The sequence below is a fragment of the Mobula hypostoma genome, chromosome 22 (assembly GCF_963921235.1).
Source record: "Mobula hypostoma chromosome 22, sMobHyp1.1, whole genome shotgun sequence".
In the NCBI taxonomy this organism is placed as follows: Eukaryota; Metazoa; Chordata; class Chondrichthyes; order Myliobatiformes; family Myliobatidae; genus Mobula; species Mobula hypostoma.
In genome coordinates this window covers 20,878,495-20,898,515 of record NC_086118.1, presented here as the reverse complement: position 1 = coordinate 20,898,515, position 20,021 = coordinate 20,878,495, and the positions used below count along the sequence as shown (strand labels likewise).

General features: G+C 39.5%; 1 protein-coding gene across 1 annotated transcript in view; it reads right to left on the bottom strand.

The window, feature by feature from the left end:
* tbcd (tubulin folding cofactor D) overlaps nucleotides 1-20,021 on the bottom strand; it is a 268,107-nt gene that overhangs the window by 85,458 nt on the left and 162,628 nt on the right. Inside the window, exons 17-20 of the mRNA XM_063074279.1 lie at nucleotides 17,159-17,244; nucleotides 15,952-16,032; nucleotides 7,752-7,825; nucleotides 5,197-5,314 (exon numbers count right to left, since the gene is read on the bottom strand). Of these exons, the coding sequence (XP_062930349.1) occupies nucleotides 5,197-5,314; nucleotides 7,752-7,825; nucleotides 15,952-16,032; nucleotides 17,159-17,244 (359 nt within the window). The remainder of the gene's footprint in view (nucleotides 1-5,196; nucleotides 5,315-7,751; nucleotides 7,826-15,951; nucleotides 16,033-17,158; nucleotides 17,245-20,021) is intronic.

Sequence of the window (20,021 nt, the reverse complement as noted above, 5' to 3'; positions counted from 1 at the left end):
ATATCAACAAATTTAATTAAAAAGACAAAAAAGAATTAATTTTGTTATGTAACAGAAGATCACTCTTAGATTTCCCCAGCTTAGTAAAAGCAGTTCTCTGAACAATCCTAAAACAGCCAGATTTGCAACCTTTCTCCAATTACCTGCTGAAAAACCACTGAAACAAATAAACAACATGCTTGCATGGTAAAAAAGAGTTATTTGGTGATACTGCTGATTAGGAGAAAATAACGAATTGTTCACTTTGAGACTAAAGTAAAAGAGTGTTAACTGACGTTATAGTAAAGATTGTAGAATGTGGAATGCACATAATGATCAATGAATGCCTGACTACATTGAGAATTTCACTCTCAACATGATATCAGTACTGTGGCAAAATCTGAGACATGATCAGAAAATTTCAAACATTAAACTCTGCAATATTTGAAAGAAGTTTAGGAGGGCACAAAAGGACCTGCGAGAGTTAAAACAAATTTGAGATAGAATAAGGTTACTTTTGTGGTGGATTGTCAATGGTAAATTATGAAAGGAATTTTTGGATCATTTACAGTACAAATACGCAGGTTGGGGTATGGGTATGGATCAAAGAGGAGAAAAAATGAACCTCATGGACAGATTATCTTGAATAGTACATGAACAGAGACAGAAGGAAAATTAATAATGCAGAGTTGCAAAATCGAGAGTGTCAGAGAGCAGAAGTAAGTGCATTTGCTACTACTAGGTGCTTGCGAAACTGAAAGATCTGAAAGACCTCAATCAGATGGCTATGCCCCAGGGTTCTGAAAGAGGGAGTTGAAGAGATTGTGAGGGCTTTGTAATGATCTTTCAAGAAACACTGGATTCTGGAATAGTTCCATAGGATTGGAACATTGCAAACTTTACTCTGCTCTTTAAGAAGGGAGGGAGGCAGAAGAGAGGAAATTATAGGCCAGATTGCCAGAACTCAGTGGTTGGGAATTTGTTGGAGCCATTTGTTAAGGATGTAGTTTCAGGGCACTTGGAGGTAAATGATAAAATAGTCCAAAGTCAGCATAGCTTCCTTCACAGAATATCTTGCCTGACAAATCTGTTGGAATTCTTTGAGGAAATAACAAGCAGAAAAGACAAAGGAGAATCAGTAGATGTTGTGTACTTGGGTTTTCAGAAGGCCTTTGACAAGATGCTGCACATGAGGCTGCTTAACAAGACAAGAGTTCATGGTATTACATGAAAGCTACTACCATGGATAGAGCATTGTCTGATTGGAAGGAGGCAAAGATTGGGAATGAGGGGGAGCCTTTTCTGATTGGTTGCCGGTGACTAGTGGTGTTCCACAGGGGTGCACCACTGCTTTTTACGTTCTACGTCAATGATTTGGATGATGGAATTGATTGCTTTGTGACAAAGTTACAGACGATTTAAAGGTACAAGGGCAGGAAGTATTGAGAAAGCAGGGAGGCTGCAGAAGGACATGGGTAGATTAGGAGAATAGGCAAAGAAGTGGCAAATAGAATATACTGTCTGGAAGTGTATGGTCATGCACTTTGGTAGAAAGAATAAAGGCACTGATTATCTTTTAAATGGAGAGAAAATACAAAAGTCTGAGATGCAAAATGACTTGGAAGTCCTTCTGCAGGATTTCCTGAAGGTGAATTTGCAGATTGAGTCAGTGGAGAGGAAGGCAAATAGTATGTTAGCATTCATTTTAAGAGGACAAAAATAGAAAAGCAAGGATGTAACACTGAGGCTTTATAAGGCACTGATGAGGCCTCACATGGAGTATCATGAGCAGTTTTGGGCTCCTTATTTAAGAAAGAATTTGTGACACGGTGAAGGTACAGTAGAGGTTCACAAGAATGATTCCAGGAATGATCAAAGGCTTATCGTATCAGCAGTGAGTGATGACTCTGGATCTTTTCTCACTGGAATTTAGAATAATGAGGGACTATCTCATTGAAACCTATTGAATGTTGAAAGGCCTAGACAGAGTGCAGTTGGAGAGGACGTTTCCTGTGGTAGGGGATGTCTCTCTATTCCGGTGCTGTGCCTTCTGGTCCTAGACTCCCCCAAATAAATCATTATTTTGTAGCGCAAACCCAAGGAATTCTGCAGATGCTGGAAATTCAAGCAACACACATCAAAGTTGCTGGTGAACGCAGCAGGCCTGGCAGCATCTCCAGGAAGAGGTACAGTTGCCGTTTCAGGCCGAGACCCTTCGTCAGGACTAACTGAAGAAACAGCTAGTAAGAGATTTAAAAGTGGGAGGGGGAGGGGGAGATCCAAAATGATAGGAGAAGACAGGAGGGGGAGGGATGGAGCCAAGAGCTGGACAGTTGATTGGCAAAAGGGATATGAGAGGATCATGGGACAGGAGGCCCAGGGAGAAGGAAAAGGGGGAGGGGGAAGCCCAGAGGATGGGCAAGGGGTATAGTCAGAGGGACAGAGGGAGAAAAAGGAGAGAGAGAGAAAGAATGTGTGTATAAAAATAAATAACGGATGGGGTACGAGGGGGAGGTGGGGCATTAGCGGAAGTTAGAAAAGTCAAAGTTCATGCCATCAGGTTGGAGGCTACCCAGATGTAATATAAGGTGTTGTTCCTCCATCCTGAGTGTGGCTTCATCTTTACAGTAGAGGAGGCCATGGATAGACATGTCAGAATGGGAATGGGATGTGGAATTAAAATGTGTGGCCACTGGGAGATCCTGCTTTCTCTGGCGAACAGAGTGTAGGTGTTCAGCAAAATGATCTCCCAGTCTGCGTCAGGTCTCGCCAATATACAGAAGGCCACATCAGGAGCACCGGACGCAGTACATCACCCCGGCCAACACACAGGTGAAGTGTCGCCTCACCTGGAAGGACTGTCTGGGGCCCTCTGACTATACCCCTTGCCCATCCTCTGGGCTTTCCCCCCCGCCGCCTTTTCCTTCTCCCTGGGCCTCTTGTCCCATGATCCTCTCATACCCCTTTTGCCAATCACCTGTTCAGCTCTTGGCTCCATCCCTCCCCCACCTGTCTTCTCCTATCATTTTGGATCTCCCCCTCCCCCTCCCACTTTTAAATCTCTTACTAGCTCTTCCTTCAGTTAGTCCTGACGAAGGGTCTCGGCCTGAAACGTCAACTGTACCTCTTCCTAGAGATGCTGCCTGGCCTGCTGCGCTCACCAGCAACTTTGATGTGTGTTGCTCATTGTTTTGTAGGTTAGTTTTTGCTACCAAAGATACAAAATATTACAAATCCCATTTCCAGAAAAGTTGTGATATTTTCCAAAATGCAATAAAAACAAAAATCTGTGGTATGTTAATGCACGTGAACCTTTATTTAACTGACAAAAGTACAAAGAAAAGATTTTCAATAGTTTTACTGACCAATTTAATTGTATTTTGTAAATATACACAAATTTAGAATTTGATGGCTGCAACGCACTCAACAAAAGTTGGGACAGAGTTAAAATAAGATTGAAAAGTGCACAGAATATTCAAGTAACACGGTTTGGAAGACTCCACGTTAAGCAGGCTAATTGGTAGCAGGTGAGGTATCATGACTGTGTATAAAAGTAGCGTCCATCAAAGGCTCAGACTTTGCAAAAAAGGATGGGTCGTGGCTCACCCCTTTGTACCAAAATTCATGAGAGAATTGTTAGTCAGTTCAAAAGGAACATTTCTCAACACAAGATTGCAGAGAATTTAGGTCTTTCAACATCTACAGTACATAATATTGTGAAAAGATTCAGAGAATTCAGAGACATCTCAGTGCGTAAAGGGCAAGGTCGGAAACCACTGTTGAATGCACGTGATCTTCAAGCCCTCAGGCGGCACTGCCTGAGAAACCGTCATGCTACTGTGACAATTATAGCCACCTGGGCTCGGGAGTACTTTGGAAAACCATTGTCACTCAACACAGTCCGTCGCTGCATCCAGAAATGCAACTTGAAACTGTATGACGCAAGGAGGAAGCCATACATCAACTCTATGCAGAAACGCCGGCGAGTTCTCTGGGCCCAAGCTCATCTCAGATGGACAGAAAGACCGTGGAACTGTGTGCTGCGGTCAGATGAGTCCACATTTCAGCTAGTTTTCGGAAAAAACGGGTGTCGAGTTCTCCGTGCCAAAGATGAAAACGACTGTCCAGATTGTTATCAGTGAAAGGTGCAAAAGCCAGCATCTGTGACGGTATGGGGGTGCATCAGTGCCCACGGCATGGGTGAGTTGCATGTATGTGAAGGTACCATTGACTCTGAGGCGTATATTAGGATTTTAAGAGAGACATATGTTGCCATCAAGGTGACGTCTCTTCCCGGGACGTCCATGCTTACTTCAGCAGGACAATGCCAGACCACATTCTGCACGGGCTACAACAGTGTGGCTTTGTAGACACAGAGTACGTGTGCTTGACTGACCTGCTGCCAGTCCAGATATATCTCCTATTGAAAATGCATGGTGCATCATGAAGAGGAGAATCAGACAACGGAGACCACGGACTGTTGAGCAGCTGAAGTCTTATATCAATTAAGAATGGACAAAATTTCCAATTGCAAATCTACTACAATTAGTATCCTCAGCTCCAAAACGATTAAAAAGTGTTATTAAAAGGAAAGGTGATGTAACATAATGGTAAACGTGCCTCTGTCCCAACTTTTGTTGAGTGTGTTGCAGCCATCACATTCTTTGTGTATGTTTGCAAAATATAATTATGTTGGTCAGTAAAACTATTGAAAATCTTTTCTTTGTACTTTTGTCAGTTAAATAAAGGTTCACGTGAATTAACATATCACAGATTTTTGTTTTTATTGCATTTTGGAAAATATCCCAACTTCTGGAAATGGTGTTTCTACAATCATAGCAAGAAAATGTAAAGAATTGCTTTGATTCAAGTCTGAAAGTTCAATTTAAGTTCTTAATATGTTGTTAGAAGTAATTCATTTATTGAACTAGGGAAGCACATCTGTTAACATAACAGACCAAGAAATCTTAAATGATGCACACTAATCTGTTTATTACTGAGGCAGCAGAGCACGAGTTACTAATAATTACAAAATCTGAGAAACTTTAGGGAAACAAAGCAGTTCTAAGTTAGCCTAGTTAACAGTTACTAATAAAAGCATTACTTCACTGTCTCCTCTTTCACTGATAATTATTAATAATTTTATTATTCTCCTTTAGTTAGACTGTTACATATATTCATGCTTTATTTAATTGAACACATTGAATAATCTCATACCTGTTGTTCTCAACAGATATTTTGTTGAGTGCATAAACAATCTCTGCACAGGCCAATACTGCACCATGACGTGTATTCAAATCAATGCCCGTTGCTAAAGGTAACAACTGTGACAAAGCTACAAGAAAAAACAATTCCTTTAAATAGCTGAAAACATATTAATGCAAAACACATCAACTATCATTCAGTCAATATGGCATGAATTTTTTGTTCTTCAAGCAAATAGCACAATTCTAACTAAAATTTAGAAGGACCAACAATGTAGTGGTTCTTAAAAGCAATGCAATTTCAGATTCAGAATGAGTTTTCTTTCACCAGCATGTGTCGTGAAATTTTTAAACTTAGCAATGCAGTAGTTCAATGCAATACATAACACAAAAGAAGAAAAAATAATAATAATAAATAAATCAATTACAGTATACATATATTGAATAGATTAAAAGTTGTGCAAAAACAGAAATAATATGTATTAAAACAGTGAGGTTGTGTTTGCGGGTTCAATGTCCTTTTAGGAATCGGATGGCAGAGGGGAAGAAGCTGTTCCTGAATCGCTCAGTGTGTGCCTTCAGGCTTCTGTACCTCCAAGCTGATGGTAATAGTGAGAAAAGGGCATGCCCTGGGTGCTGGAGATCCTTAATAATAGACACTGCCTTTCTGAGACACCGCTCCTTGAGGATGTCCTGGGTACTTTGTAGGCTAGTACCCAAGATGGAGCTGACTAAATTTACAACCCTCTGCAGCCTCTTTCAGCCCTGTGCAGTAGCCCCCCACCCCCCCCCTTTACCAGACAGTGATACAGCCTGCAGAATGCTCTCCCGGTACATCTATAGATGTTTTAGAGTGTATTAGAGTGTATTTGTTGACATACCAAATCTCTTCAAACTCCTAATGAAGTATGCCTTTAATTTACTTTCCTTAACCATTCCAGTAAGCTAGATGTGAATTTAATGGAACACGTGGTGAATCCTATCATAGACTGTAGAAGAATGAGGAAGAGACAGTTAATCTCGCTTATAGTGAAATAGGATGCAACTTCTGAATTTGAAGGAGCCATATGATACTGTGCAAGGTGCAGAAACCTGTTTGGAAATACATTAATATGGAACAGATTTTAAACTCGTGACTGATGTTAGAGGACTCCTGGCCAGTTATAATATAAAAGCACTTCCTACAACTTAAAAGCATGGCATTTGTAGATAATATCATCTCATTAACAGATGCCCCTTCCAGCCAAGTTTGTTAAAAATAAAGGTTAATTCATGGAAGACATTGTGAGATGCAGCCCACCTCATTTGAGAAAGAACAACAGATCACTAGATTTTTGAGAACATTGTGTAGATTTTTCAGGAGGTTATCATAGTAGATAAGTTATAGCTCTGAACAGAGACCAGAACTATAGATGATTAGGAAGTTCAACAACTTACAAAGTGACTATTTTCTCTGGTAGGTAAACCAATACAGAGGAAAGGAAAAGGGAGAGGGGAAAAAAAAACTCACTCAGCAAATGATTGTTAAGACATGAAATACCTTACAGTGATGAGTAGTAGAGGAAATTTCATTTCAGCTTTCCAGAGCAGACAAACATTTTAAGAGACTTTATGAGAAAGCTACAAAGTAACAGGAAAAGACTAAAATGTGGATATTCACTAGTGCCTGGGCAATGCTCAATTCCTTTTCAATTCCTCAGCAAGTATAGCAGCCCATACTTGGTACAGTAAAGACCTGCTGCACATTCAAGCATCAGCTGATAAGCAACAAATAACAAGTAGGGATGGGCAATAAATCCTGGCAATACCAACAGTATCTGGATCTCAAAAACGAGTAGAACAAAGTAATGGGTGCCTTTTCAATGAAATGGTAGTCATCTTTGGTGTCAAGTTCTTATGAAAGGCCATATCTCAAATTGTGCACTGAACACCAACAATATAGGAAAAATTTCAACAAAATGCATCAAGCTACATCTTAATAAAACTTTTGGAAATGGCCAGTGGCAATAGATCTGTGTAATTTAGGAGGTATGGTCTGTCATCATGGATTAACCAAATATTTTAAAGAGATATAATAATAATTGTGACCGTGGAAATTTATAATACAAAGGTAACTCGTAGACTAACCTGAAATATGATATTACATATTAGAAATGAACATATAATTAAAAGGTTTCTAATGAAAGAGAAGAAATGAACATAAAGAGACGAAGGAAATTGGATAATGTGCAGTTAGTTTCTGTGACACATATCTTAAAGATGAAGGAGGCATCTTGTTAGAACCAGCTGTTTAATGGAAAGTAAAGATAGTTGACTGGATGGAATTGACAGTTATAAAACCTGATATAGAATAAAACAGAGTAAGTTTTTCAAGAATCAGAACTGAAGTTTATAGTTTTTTTCTGTTGATCATATTTAGAATCAGGCTTTTTAAACTTTGATTTCCAGTTAACTAAATTACAATGAACACTATTACACCAAAACAGTTGTACAAATCAACAAATAATCTGCTGTTAGCATTGCATGTATTGTTAAAAGCAGAACAATTTGAAGAAAACTACACATCACCATTGTTTGCCATGTATTCTGGAGCGTATGGAGTAAGATTATGGAGGGTCTTTGCGGTTAGTTCTCGAATAGCACTGTGAAAACATAAAAGCACTCCATTATTTTCAGGAAAAATTATTATATTTTTAACTTAAGGAAAGAAAATATGCTGAAGTCCCTTTTCATAAAAACTTTTACATGTCAAGCTGTATATACACTAATATCAAATGCATATATCTTAAGAAGATACATGCATCACACACCTCTGATATATTTGGGATGCAACGAACTGAAATTTTATTCACTGTCATTGAATGAAATGTAAGGAGCTATACAAGGATGCACACAAATATATTACAAAAACAGAAACTTTACAGGGTGTGCCTCATTAAGGACCATAAGTACAATATAGTGTTACAGATTTTTAATTACAGAGAAGCAGGAAAGGTTCATGTCTAAAATGTGGCCCTTGCATTTATTATCCCTTTTAACTTAGTATCCAAAACAGCTTAAAGAGGACAATGCACTGCTATTTAACAAGATTAAAATGGAGACATGAGAAGTAATAATTTTCATCTTGAGTGAAAAAGGCCACACAAAAAAAATCGGTGTAGAATTAGATTCTATTTGGAAATATATATAAATTTAAATACATTACTAGATAATGCACATGTACAAATTAATCACCGTAATTTTAAATGACAATAAAAGTACTTCTTCATATCATTGACAAATATTAAGATTATCTCAATTTTGTGTATACGGCAAAAATTCAGAAGACAGAAAATAAAATTACAGAAAATGCTTGAACAACTCAGCTGATCAAGCAGCATCTGTGGAGACAGAACCAAAGTCATAGGTAAGGTAATTGACTCTTCATCAGAACTGGGAAAGTGAGAAAACAAACATGCAAAAGTTGCAAAAAGGCAGAAGTAATTGAGTGAACAGAGGGTATATTTGTGATAGGATTCAGAGTCATAAAGACATTCATTATTTTAAATATTTACACTTAAAGCCAGAAAAGAAGAAAATGAAATCTAAAATATCCAGCAAATACATGGCGACAGAAAATAACTTGATGCCTGAAATTTCTGAAAACACCAGTGAGAGGCATTGAGAACTCACAATGAAACAACATAAGAGGTCAGAATAGAGTATTAAAAGTATAGGAGGCACCAGTTGCAGATCAGGTAATCTTTTCACAGACCATCTCTGTTCAGTCTGCAATAACAATTCCGGGCTTCCAGCTGCTTGTCAGTTTTCCCTCCACCTCTCTCATTTTGTGCAACTTAAAATACACTTATTTCCCTACTTTCGAGCTCTGATGAAGAGTTATTGCCAAGAAACATTTACTTGTTTTTCTGTCTCTGCAAGGATGCTGCCTTATCTGATGACTTCTTCCAGCCTTGGCTATTTTTATTTCTATTTTGTGCATGTATCCAATTGCCAAAAGGAAGTTTTAAAATCTTCAAGTTCAGTAGAAAAAAAAATGAAAAGGACAACAGAAATTTTGCAAGAGCAGTTAATGTTTAAGATACTTCATAGAATATTAAAGATGGAATACAGGTGTCCCCCGCTTTCCGAACGTTCGCTTTACGAAACTTCACTGTTATGAAAGACCTACATTAGTTACCTGTTTTCGCTAACAGAAGGTGTTTTCACTGTTACGAAAAAAGGCAGCACGCGAAAAAAATCCGCGCGATAAAAGGCAGCGCGCGCCCCAAGCAGCCGCTCTCCCCGGGAACTGCATTCTAGCTGGCATTGCTTAAACACGTGCCTGTGAGCAGCCGTTTGCAAGATGAGTTCTAAGGTATCGGAAAAGAGCTCGTAAGGGTGTTACTAGATATAATTAAGCGTTTCGATCGTGGTGAACAAAGTAAGGACAAAGTGAGTTTGGCTTGTGGAAGTTGACGAAGATGATGTTGAAGAGATTTTGGCATCCCTTGACCAAGAACTGATAGATGAAGAGCTGATGCAATTGGAAGAGGATAGGATGACAATCAAAACCGAATGCAGTAGCGAATGGACCAAAAGTGAATTCGTCCAGGAACTGAATACGAAGCAACTGCGTGAGATTTTCGCTGCAATGATTGCAGAAAAGTACGACTTTAATCTTGAAAGGGTACATCGGTTTAGGGCATATTTGCAGGATGGATTGAGTGCTTACAAAGAACCGTATGGTAGAAAAATGCACGAGGCTCACAGTCAAGCAAGCCTTACATCAGCCACAGCAGACAACGAACCTCGACCTTCGACATCGAGGCAGACAGACATAGAAGAAGATGGCCTGCCTGCCCTGGTGGAAACAGACGACACCTCAATGTCCCACCACCCCAACCCCTGGGCCGCGGACAGATACCGATTCGCGGAGAATGCAGCAGTAGCCGGGACGCACCCAGCACATCTTTGAGAAAAAAAAGCCAAAATAAACAGACTAATTAATTAGGTGCCGCCTGGCACATAAATGTCAGCCCAGATCAGAGGCGACGCAATCAGCAATTGCCTCTGATCTGGGCCGACATTTACGTGCTGGGCGGCACCTAATTGATTAGCTTGTTTATTTCGGCTTTTTTCTTAAAGATGTGTTGGGTGCATCCCAGCTACCACTGCATACTTTGCGGATCGGTATCAGTCAGTGGCCCGGAGGGTGGGGGCCACTGCATCACCCCACCCTCCAACGACTCAGCCTAACACACCATCATCAGTGTGCTCGATGTCTTCCCAATTCCCGTAAGTGATACTACACTGTACATACATTATTTCTACTTTATATCGGCTGTCTATTTTTATGTGTTACTTGGTATGATTGAGCAGCTTCATAGCTTAAAGGTTACTGGAGAGAGTGTTTCCGCCGAGAGCGCTTGCGCCATGTTTCTGCCAAAAGCGCTTGCGTGAGATTTTCGCTACAGAGAATAGTGCAGGCAATGATTATAGAGAAGTATTTCTACTTTATATAGGCTGTGTACTTATCATATCATTCCTGCTTTTACTATATGTTACTGTTATTTTAGGTTTTATGTGTTATTTGGCATGATTTGGTAGGTTATTTTTGGGTCTGCAAACACTCACAAATTTTTCCCATATACAGGTTTCCCCCGCCATCCAAAGGTAGAGCGTTCCTATGAAACGGTTCGTAAGCCGGAATGTTGTAAAGCGAAGAAGCAATTACCATTTATGTATATGGGACTGCCGATTGTGTCGCCTCTGATCTGGGCTGACAATTACGTGTCGGGCTGCACCTAATTAATTAGCATGTTTATTTCGGCTTTTTTCTTAAAGATGTGCTGTGTGCCTCCCGGCTACCGCAGCATTCTCCGCGAATCGGTATCTGTCCACAGCCTGGGGGTTGGGGTGGTGGGACACTGAGGTGTCATCTCATCATCGTCTGTTTCCATTAGGGCAGGCAGCTCATCTTCTCCTATGACTGCCCGCCTCAATGTCGAAGGTCGAGGTTCGTCGTCTGATGTGGCTGATGTGGAAGGCTTGCTTGACTGCTGAGCCTCATGCATTTTTCTATCATTCAGTTCTTTGTAAGGACTCAAACCATCTTGCAAATATCCCCTAAACCGACATACCCTTTCAAAATTAAAGTCGTACTTTATCATTGCAGCGAAAATCTCACGTAGTTGCTTCACGCTCAGTTCGCTACGGCATTCAGTTTCGATTGTTATCCTTTCCTCTTCCAATTGCATCAGCTCTTCATCTATCAGATCTTGGTCATGGGATGCCAAAACCTCTTCAACATCATCTTCATCAACTTCCACAAGCCAAACTCACTTTGTCCTTACTTCGCTCACCACGATGGAAACGCTTAATTATGTCTAGTTTTACGCTAAGTGTAACACCCTTACGAGCTCTTTTAGGCTTTTCCGATACCTTAGAACTCATCTTGCTAACGGCTGCTCACAGGCACGTGTTTAAGCAATGCCAGCGAGATTGCAGTTCCGAATCCGGAGGAGAGTGGCTGCTCGGGGCGCGCGCTGATTTTTTCGTGTGCTGATTTTTCATCACGCGCTGCTTTTTCCCCATAACGGTGAAAACACCTTCTGAAAGCGAAAGCAGGGAACTAATGTAGGTCTTTCATAACAGTGAGGTTTCGTAAAGCGAACGTTCGAAAAGCGAGGGACTCCTGTAAATAAATGGTAATTGCTTCTTCGCTTTACGACATTCTGGCTTAGGAACTGTTTCATAGGCAAGCTCTACCTTTGGATGGCGGGGGAAACCTGTACAATGTCTTAGTGATGCAATTTTGAAAGAAACAATATCCAAACTTGATTTACAGGAGAGAGACAGAAACAAGCATGAGCCAGAGTCAGGGGGTGGAAGGAAAGGAAAATACATATACACAGAAGCACAGATGGAAATGCAGCAAAGGCAAACATGGGACAAAAGACACTGAGTAAAGTCAGAGTTTAAGGTGGATTCATGAACATATACGAGGGGTGATTGATAAGTTCGTAGCCTAAGGTAGAAGGAGTCAATTTTAGCAAACCTAGCGCATTTATTTTTCCTAAATTTACACACTTAGTCCAGCGGTCGTGAAGCATACGAATCCTTTCTTTGTAGAGGTCGGCATCTTGGACCTCCAGAAAGTGGTCCACAGGAGGAGTGATTCATAAGTTCCTGGCCTAAGGTAGAAGGAGAGGAGTTATTAACTTCAACTTCCTGTATTTTCACTCAAAGAGTTGAACTGCACATGCATATAATGAGAGCTGTATAACTCAACTCCTTCTAACGTAGGCCACAAACATATCAATCACCCCTGTTGTGGACCACCTGGAGGTCCAAGATGATCTCGTTACATGCACGTGCAGTTCAATTCTTTGATTGATAGTGCAGAAAGTTTGAAGCTAATAACTCATATCCTTCTACCTTAGGCCACAAACTTATCAATCACCCCTGCTGTGGACCACTTCTACAAAGAAGGGATCCGTATGCTCAACGACCGCTGGACTAAGTGTGTACGTGTAGGAGGGGACTACGTTGAAAAATAAATGTGCTAGCTTTTCTAAAATTGACTCCTTCTACCTTAGGCCACAAACTTATCAATCACCCCTCGTACATGCACACATTAGAAATATGCAAGCATAATGAATTTAAGAAAAGCAACAGGAAAAATAAAGTAACAAATGGTTCACTATTATACTGAATCACTTCTCCATGTCCTTGAAACTATAGATAGCTTGTGCTAAATGTAAATAAAGTCAGTATCAATATAAATAAACTCATTAATAAAATTTAAACACTATCTATCCATTTGCTATCAAAGTGAATATTCCTCTTCAGAATAATCCCACCAGTTTCCTTGCCAATTTACACTTCACCTAAAGCAAAACCAACCAACTACTTTACAAAAATGCCAATTTGCTCTGCATTCAGCAAATGAGCACTAAAGGAATAAAGTAAAGCTTCTTATTTTTGAGAAGCTGACTTGCTCCCTGGGCAACGTCAAGTGCAGCAAGCTTTAGATTCACACACATGAAATAAATGTTTAAAGGCCTGAAATGAATTTATGTTGGACCATAGGACATAGAAGCAGAATTAGGCCATTCAGCCCATTTGAGTCTGCTTTGCCATTCCATCATGGCTGATCCCAGATCCCACTTAACCCCATACATCTGCCTTCTCGCCATATCCCCTGATGCCCTGATCGATCAGGAAACTATCAACTTCCACCTTAAATATACCTACAGACTTGGCCTCCACTGCAGTCTGTGGCAGAGTATTCCACAGATTCACTACTCTCTGGCTAAATATGTTCCTCCTTGCCCCCGTTCTAAAAGGCCGCACCTCAACTTTGAGGCTGTGCACTTTAGTTCTGGATACCCCCACCATAGGAAACATTCTCTCTGCATCCACCCTATCTAGTCCTTTCAACATTCAGTAGGTTTTAATGAGATCCCCCCTGCATTCTCCTACATTCCAATGCATACAGACCCAAAGCTGCCAAACACTCCCCATTCCCTGAATTACCCTCATGACATCCTATGGACTCTCTCCAATGACAACACATACTTGCTGAGATATGGGGATCAAAACTGTTGGCAATACTCCAAGTATGACCCGACTAATGTCTTATAAAGACTCAGCATTATCTCCTCACTTTTATATTCTATTCCCCTTGAAATAAATGCCAACACTGCATTTGTCTTCTTTACCACAGACTCAATCTGTAAATTAACCTTCTGGGAGACTTGCACAAGGACTCCTAAGCCCTTCTGCACCTCTGCTGTTTGAACCTTCTCCCCATTTAGATAATAGTCCTCACTATTGTTCCTTTTATCAAAATGCATTATTATACATTTCGCAACACTGTATTCCATCTGCCACTTCTTTGCCCATTCTTCTGATTTTTCCAAGTCCGGCTGCAATCGCATTGCTTCCTCAGCACTACCTACCCCTTCACCTATCTTCATATCATCTGCAAACTTTGCCACAAAGCCATCAATTCCATTATCCAAATCACTAACAATTAGAAAAGTAGCGGTCCCAGTACTGACCCTGAGGAACACCACTAGTCACTAGCAGCCAACCAGAAAAGGCCCCTTTTATGCCCACTTGCTGCCTCCTGTCAGCCATTCCTCTAACTATGCCAGTATATTTCCTGTAACACCATGGGATTTTATTTTGTTAAGCAGCCTCCTGTGTGAGACCTTATCAAATGCCTTCTGAAAATCTAAGTAAATGACATCCACTGCCTCTCCTTTGTTCACCCTGCTTGTTCCTTCCTCGAAGAACTCTAAAAGATTTGTCAGGCAAGATTTCCCTTGACAGAAACCATGCTGACTTTGACTTATTTTATCATTAGACTCCAAGTGCCATAAAACCTCATCCTTAGTAACAGACTCTAACACTTTCCCAACCACTGAGGTTAGGCTAACTGGCCTATAATTTCCTTTCTTTTGTCTTCCTCCCTTCTTAAAGAGTGCAGTGAGATTTGCAATCTTCCAGTCCTCCAGGACCATGCCAGAATCAAGTGATTCTTGAAAGATCATGACCAATGCATCTGTTACCTCTTCAGCAATCTCTCTCAGGACTCTGGGATGTAGTCCATCTGGGCCAGGTGACTTATCCACTTTAAGACTTTTGAGCTTGCCTAGCATTTTTCCCTTTGTAATAGCAATGGCACTCACTCCAGCTCCCTGATACTCATAGACACTGCTGTTGTCTTCCACAGTGAAGACTGATGCAATGCACCCACTAAGTTCATCTGCCATTTCTTTGACCCCATTACTACGTCACCAGCATCATTTTCCAGTAGTCCATTCTCACCTCCCTTTTACTCTTTATATAACTGAAAAAAGTTTGCCCTCAAATTTCATTTTTTCCCTTATTATAGCTTTTAGTTGCCTTTTGCTGGATTTTAAAAGCCTCTCAATCATCCAACTTCCCACTCACTTTTGCTACCTTATATGCACTTTCCTTAGTTTTTATGCAGTCCGTAATTCCCTTGTCAGCCATGTTTGCCTACACCTGCCAAATAAGAACTTTATCTTCTGTGGGACGCATCTATCCTGCGCCTTGTGAATTATTCTCAGAAACTTCAGCCATCTCTGCTCTGCCGCAATCCCTGGCAGATTCCCCCTCCAATCTGCCTAAATAAGTTCCTCTCACATGCCTCTGTAATTCCCCTTACTCTGTTGCGATACTGATACAAGTGACTTATGCTTCTTCCTCTCAAATTGCCATATGAATTCAATCATATTATGATCACAGTCTCCGAAACCTGGTTTATTACGTAACACCCAATCTAAGATAGCCTTTCCCCGAGTAGGTTCAAGCACAAGCTGCTCTAAAAAGCCATCTCGTTCTTCCAACCAGTGAGCTAATTTGCATCAGATCTTAGGGAAATTATAAAATTTCACCTTAATGTATTTTTTGAGAATTACTATTTAACTTCAGCAAACTGAGGAACAAGTTTTGATCATTGTTACCTTACTGCATATCTGATCTCACTTCATCACATGATCACTATTCCTTATTTCCACATAGAAAAATGTTTAAATTATTTAAACCATACATAGTAGATACCCATCGTATGCTCAGAAAAATCTGAGAGCTCAAATTCAAAGTATGTGAAACAGTTTAGTTGTATTGGGCAGTGTATAAACATACCCTACAAATATACAGGCATATATGAACCTCCTTACATGCCCAAACTATACATTTGTTACAACAAATAAATCATTCTATGTATACAAAACACATTATAATCTCTTACCTATCCCAGTGGTTAAATTTCTTGTTGATAAGATGATCAATCAAAGGTTGAGTGTACTCAGGAAATCCAACAATGTATAAACTGTAAATCAGAGATAAATCAAAAGGATGTAATTCAATACTGTGTACAAATCAAATCAAATGTTGTTGTATCACAATAGTCAGGATTACTGGTGAGAAAGTGAAACACATGAAGATACTGGAAGATACTCTGACAAAATATTCAATCAATTCCTTTAAATGAACCAACAACTCATTTAGCATCAATGTGGCATTTGTAAAGCAAAGATGAACATTCATTTTAATGTTCATTGTCAAGAAGTACGTTTGGGTGATTCCCAAAGATACTGATTTTTATGTCAATTAAAGATTAACTGATTTTTTTGATTTAATGATTATTTGACACCTATAATAAGTGAGCTGTTTTATACAGTGTTCTTTCACCATTTGAAAATATTGAAACACTGTACCCCATCCTACCATATTTTGAAATGCTATATAGCAGGAGCTTGTACTACAGTTCAAGCAATGGGAAAATCATTCTGCTCGAAGGTATTATTATTACTTAGACAAGACTAAGAAAAAATAACTGGCCAGTCATCATCAACTAACTTAAACAAAAGTACTGGCTATTTATGTGAGTTACTGGAAATCAACTGGTAGCAATGATGTTAAAGTAGAACACAGAACCAAATGAAAACATAATACCACAAAATTGTACAAGAGAGGATCATCTTGCCCCAATAATTGGGTGCCAGATACTTTGAACAGTTAGTCACGTTCTACTGCCCAAGCACTTGAAGCTTAATAACTCTTCTTCAAGGTGTATCCATTGTCCCTCTGAAGGTTACTCTTTAAACGTATCAGACAGTGCACTTCAAATGTTAATTAATTGTGAAATGAAATTTCTCCCATTAACTTTGTTTTTTTTTTGTAACTCAGTAATTTTGTAATTCAATTTTGATCTGGGAATCAGATTTGAATGTCTGTGTGCAGTTTGTATGTTCTCCAATACAAAGTACCTAGACATGGCTACCTCTGTGTCTTGTACAGCTGTATCATGAATGCCTCCAAGACACTGGGAACAACAAAACATAAATGTGACTGTGGGATAAGTATGGAAGCATGCAAGCCTCTTTGAATCAGATTCTGGCAATGGTTTTACTAGCAGAAGGCTCTGTGGAAGCACATAAGCCTTTAAGTATTACCTAATATTCAAAAAACATTTGGTCCGATTTCCAACTGCAAAATAATCAGCTGCAGTGAGGATCTCAATTCCATGTGGAAATGTGCCCTGTAAAAATACAAATAAAAATCACTACCCATCTATATAAAAGAAAAATAAAATTTACACCAAAACTTCAGAGCAATTGCAATAACATTTTACATAACACTTTAAGGAGATTTATAGTATTGATTAAACATTACTTTTACTGCAAAATGTAAGATGATAAGATAATAGAAATAAGAATATCAAGGTCACTCCCTTTTTGAAGCACAGTCTCAATGCAAAACACTGTACTATACAGAATAACAGCAAAAGCAGCTCAAATTCTGAAATTAATATTCTCAAATATTGTGCATTTTTCTTCTTCCATACAAAATAAAGCATTTTCAGATAATTCAGATCTTATCTCATGAGAGATAATTATTCTGTATAAATGCTGAAAGGATAGCAAGCAAAAAATGATTTATGAATACTATGTGAATATTAAAACTGAAATAAGATGACCACTGATCAAATTCAAATACTGCATACACCATTTACACTTCCCTCAACTCTTTAGAAATGCAACAGTACTGGCCATTCTGGGGGAAAAACAACAAACTCTAAGATCGACCCAAAATGAGTAATTAATTATTTGATTCTAAAGTCATCCTGAGATAATGGGATAAAATGAAAGTGGCATGAAAAGCCATTCATCACTTAATGCTGCAACTTCTCCAGACACATTTTGCACTTTGTGTTTTCTTTGCCTTGCACTCTCATCTCTTTTTGCCATTCTGCCTTCAACATCCTGATGAAGGGTCTCAGGCCAAAACATCCGACTGTTTACACTTTTCCACAGATGCCGCCTGGTCTGCTAAGTTCCTCCAGAATTTTGTGTGTGTTGCTTGGATTTCTGCAGATTTCCTCATGTTTTTAACGTCATCATACCTCATTTTGTTCCCTTCTCCCTACCTATATTTTCTTAGCATTATAAATCCCATTCGGCATTAACATTTCACAGTTCAATGAAAGTTCATCAACTTGAGATATTATTTGTATTCCTCTATGATCTGCTGTGTAACTTCAGTAGTTTTTGCTTTCATTTCAGACTTCTACCATCCATTGCATGATTTTTTTTTGTTTCTTCTTCAGGTTTTGTTCTATGTGTAATGAAATAATTGTTAACATCTTTCTGGTTAGGGTTGATCAGCTAAGATACTACATATTGCATGTTTCTGTCTCAATATTTGTTAATGAAGTACTTTTGAAAAGTTCAACTCCCAAAGCAAAACACCAATCCAGTCTGGGAAAACAACATTCTTATTCTCAGAAGAAACATTGGATAAGTTAAAATGATGACTTCAAAACTTAGTAACAGAAATGAAACTGACTTAAAATTTAAGTTTTGGATTTAGTTTTGCTTTAGCCATTTGAATGAAAACAGTGTATAGTATAGTTTATCAGCAAACAAACACGAAGCTGCTGGCTCTTGAAAGTAAATAAAGGCAAACTATGCAACTTAGAATTCTATGAATTGTATTAAAATCCATATTCAAATGCAAGCTTCCCTTCCTACTGATTGTTTTAAGATATCCAAGCACATAATTAGATGGATTTAAGGTATTTAATACAGCCATTTGTCAGCACTAAAGATATAAATATTGAATTATTTGGATTAATGCTAGTAATTTCTTACATAATGACAATGGGGTCAAGGGTTGAACACCAATTCTTCATTATCTGCAGAAAACCAACTCTGCTGATCAGTCAAGACTAAGAGAAAGGTTGTAAGCTTGTGTTATTGTTGAACTGTGGACAATTAATGTAACCGCCCATCTGTGCTGTTATTTCCCACTGTGACGAGAATACACATAGATAAGATGTTAGCTGTCCTGTGTGATCAGCAGTTGGTCTGCCACCTGTCTTCAAGAGAGAGATAAGGAACACAATGAAACAGCATCTGGAGATGTGTAATGAAGGGACGGGAGAGAGAGAGCTGTCTGGAGCAGCTCCCCCTTTGAACCCTGAACTGTTTGAAGTGATGGACAGGCGATACCCCAGCAGGGGGATAAAAAGGGACAGGTTCGCTAAGGCACACACACGACACCCGAGGTAATGAGACCCTGGAAGCGGTGCGCCTCTCACGAGTCGGTGGGAAGTATCGGACAACGCACAGGGTGGAAAGGTACGATCAGCGGGAACCCGGTGTGTGTCCACCCTTGCTTGGGTGCCGGGTTCACTGCAGAGGATCGACCACATCTGGAGGAGGGGACACAGTCGGTGACCTCAGGTGACATCACCAAGGACCTGCCCAAAAGCTGCTTCTGAGCAATTATAGCCGGTCTGTGAGTGGAAGCCGTTTCTGAATGATCAGTCGTTCTCATTCTCTCTCTCCCTCCCCCCACGTTGTCCATCGCCATGGCAACGATTACTGCGAACTGAACTAAATTGGACTGAACTTTTGTGTCACTTTGAAATTTGGTCATTTACCCCTAGACAACGATAGAGCTTGATTGATGCTGTTATCTTAATTCTGTGCACATGTGTGTTTATCATTACTGAACTGTTGCATTTATTATCCTTTCGATTACTGTGTTGCTTGTTTCTTTAATAAAACTTTCTTAGTTCTAGTAATCCAGACTCCAACTGAGTGATCCATTTCTGCTGGTTTGGCAACCCAGTTACGGGGTACGTAACACCACAAAAATAGGAATGCTATTGTCCTCAAAGTAATGCCACACATCATAAATCACCTGAGTAAACATTTAAGGATCAGGTGGTGAAACTTTCAAACTAGAATAATGATACAGTAAATGCTATACAAAAATATTTCTAGAAGTTAAATGAAAATTAAACTGATT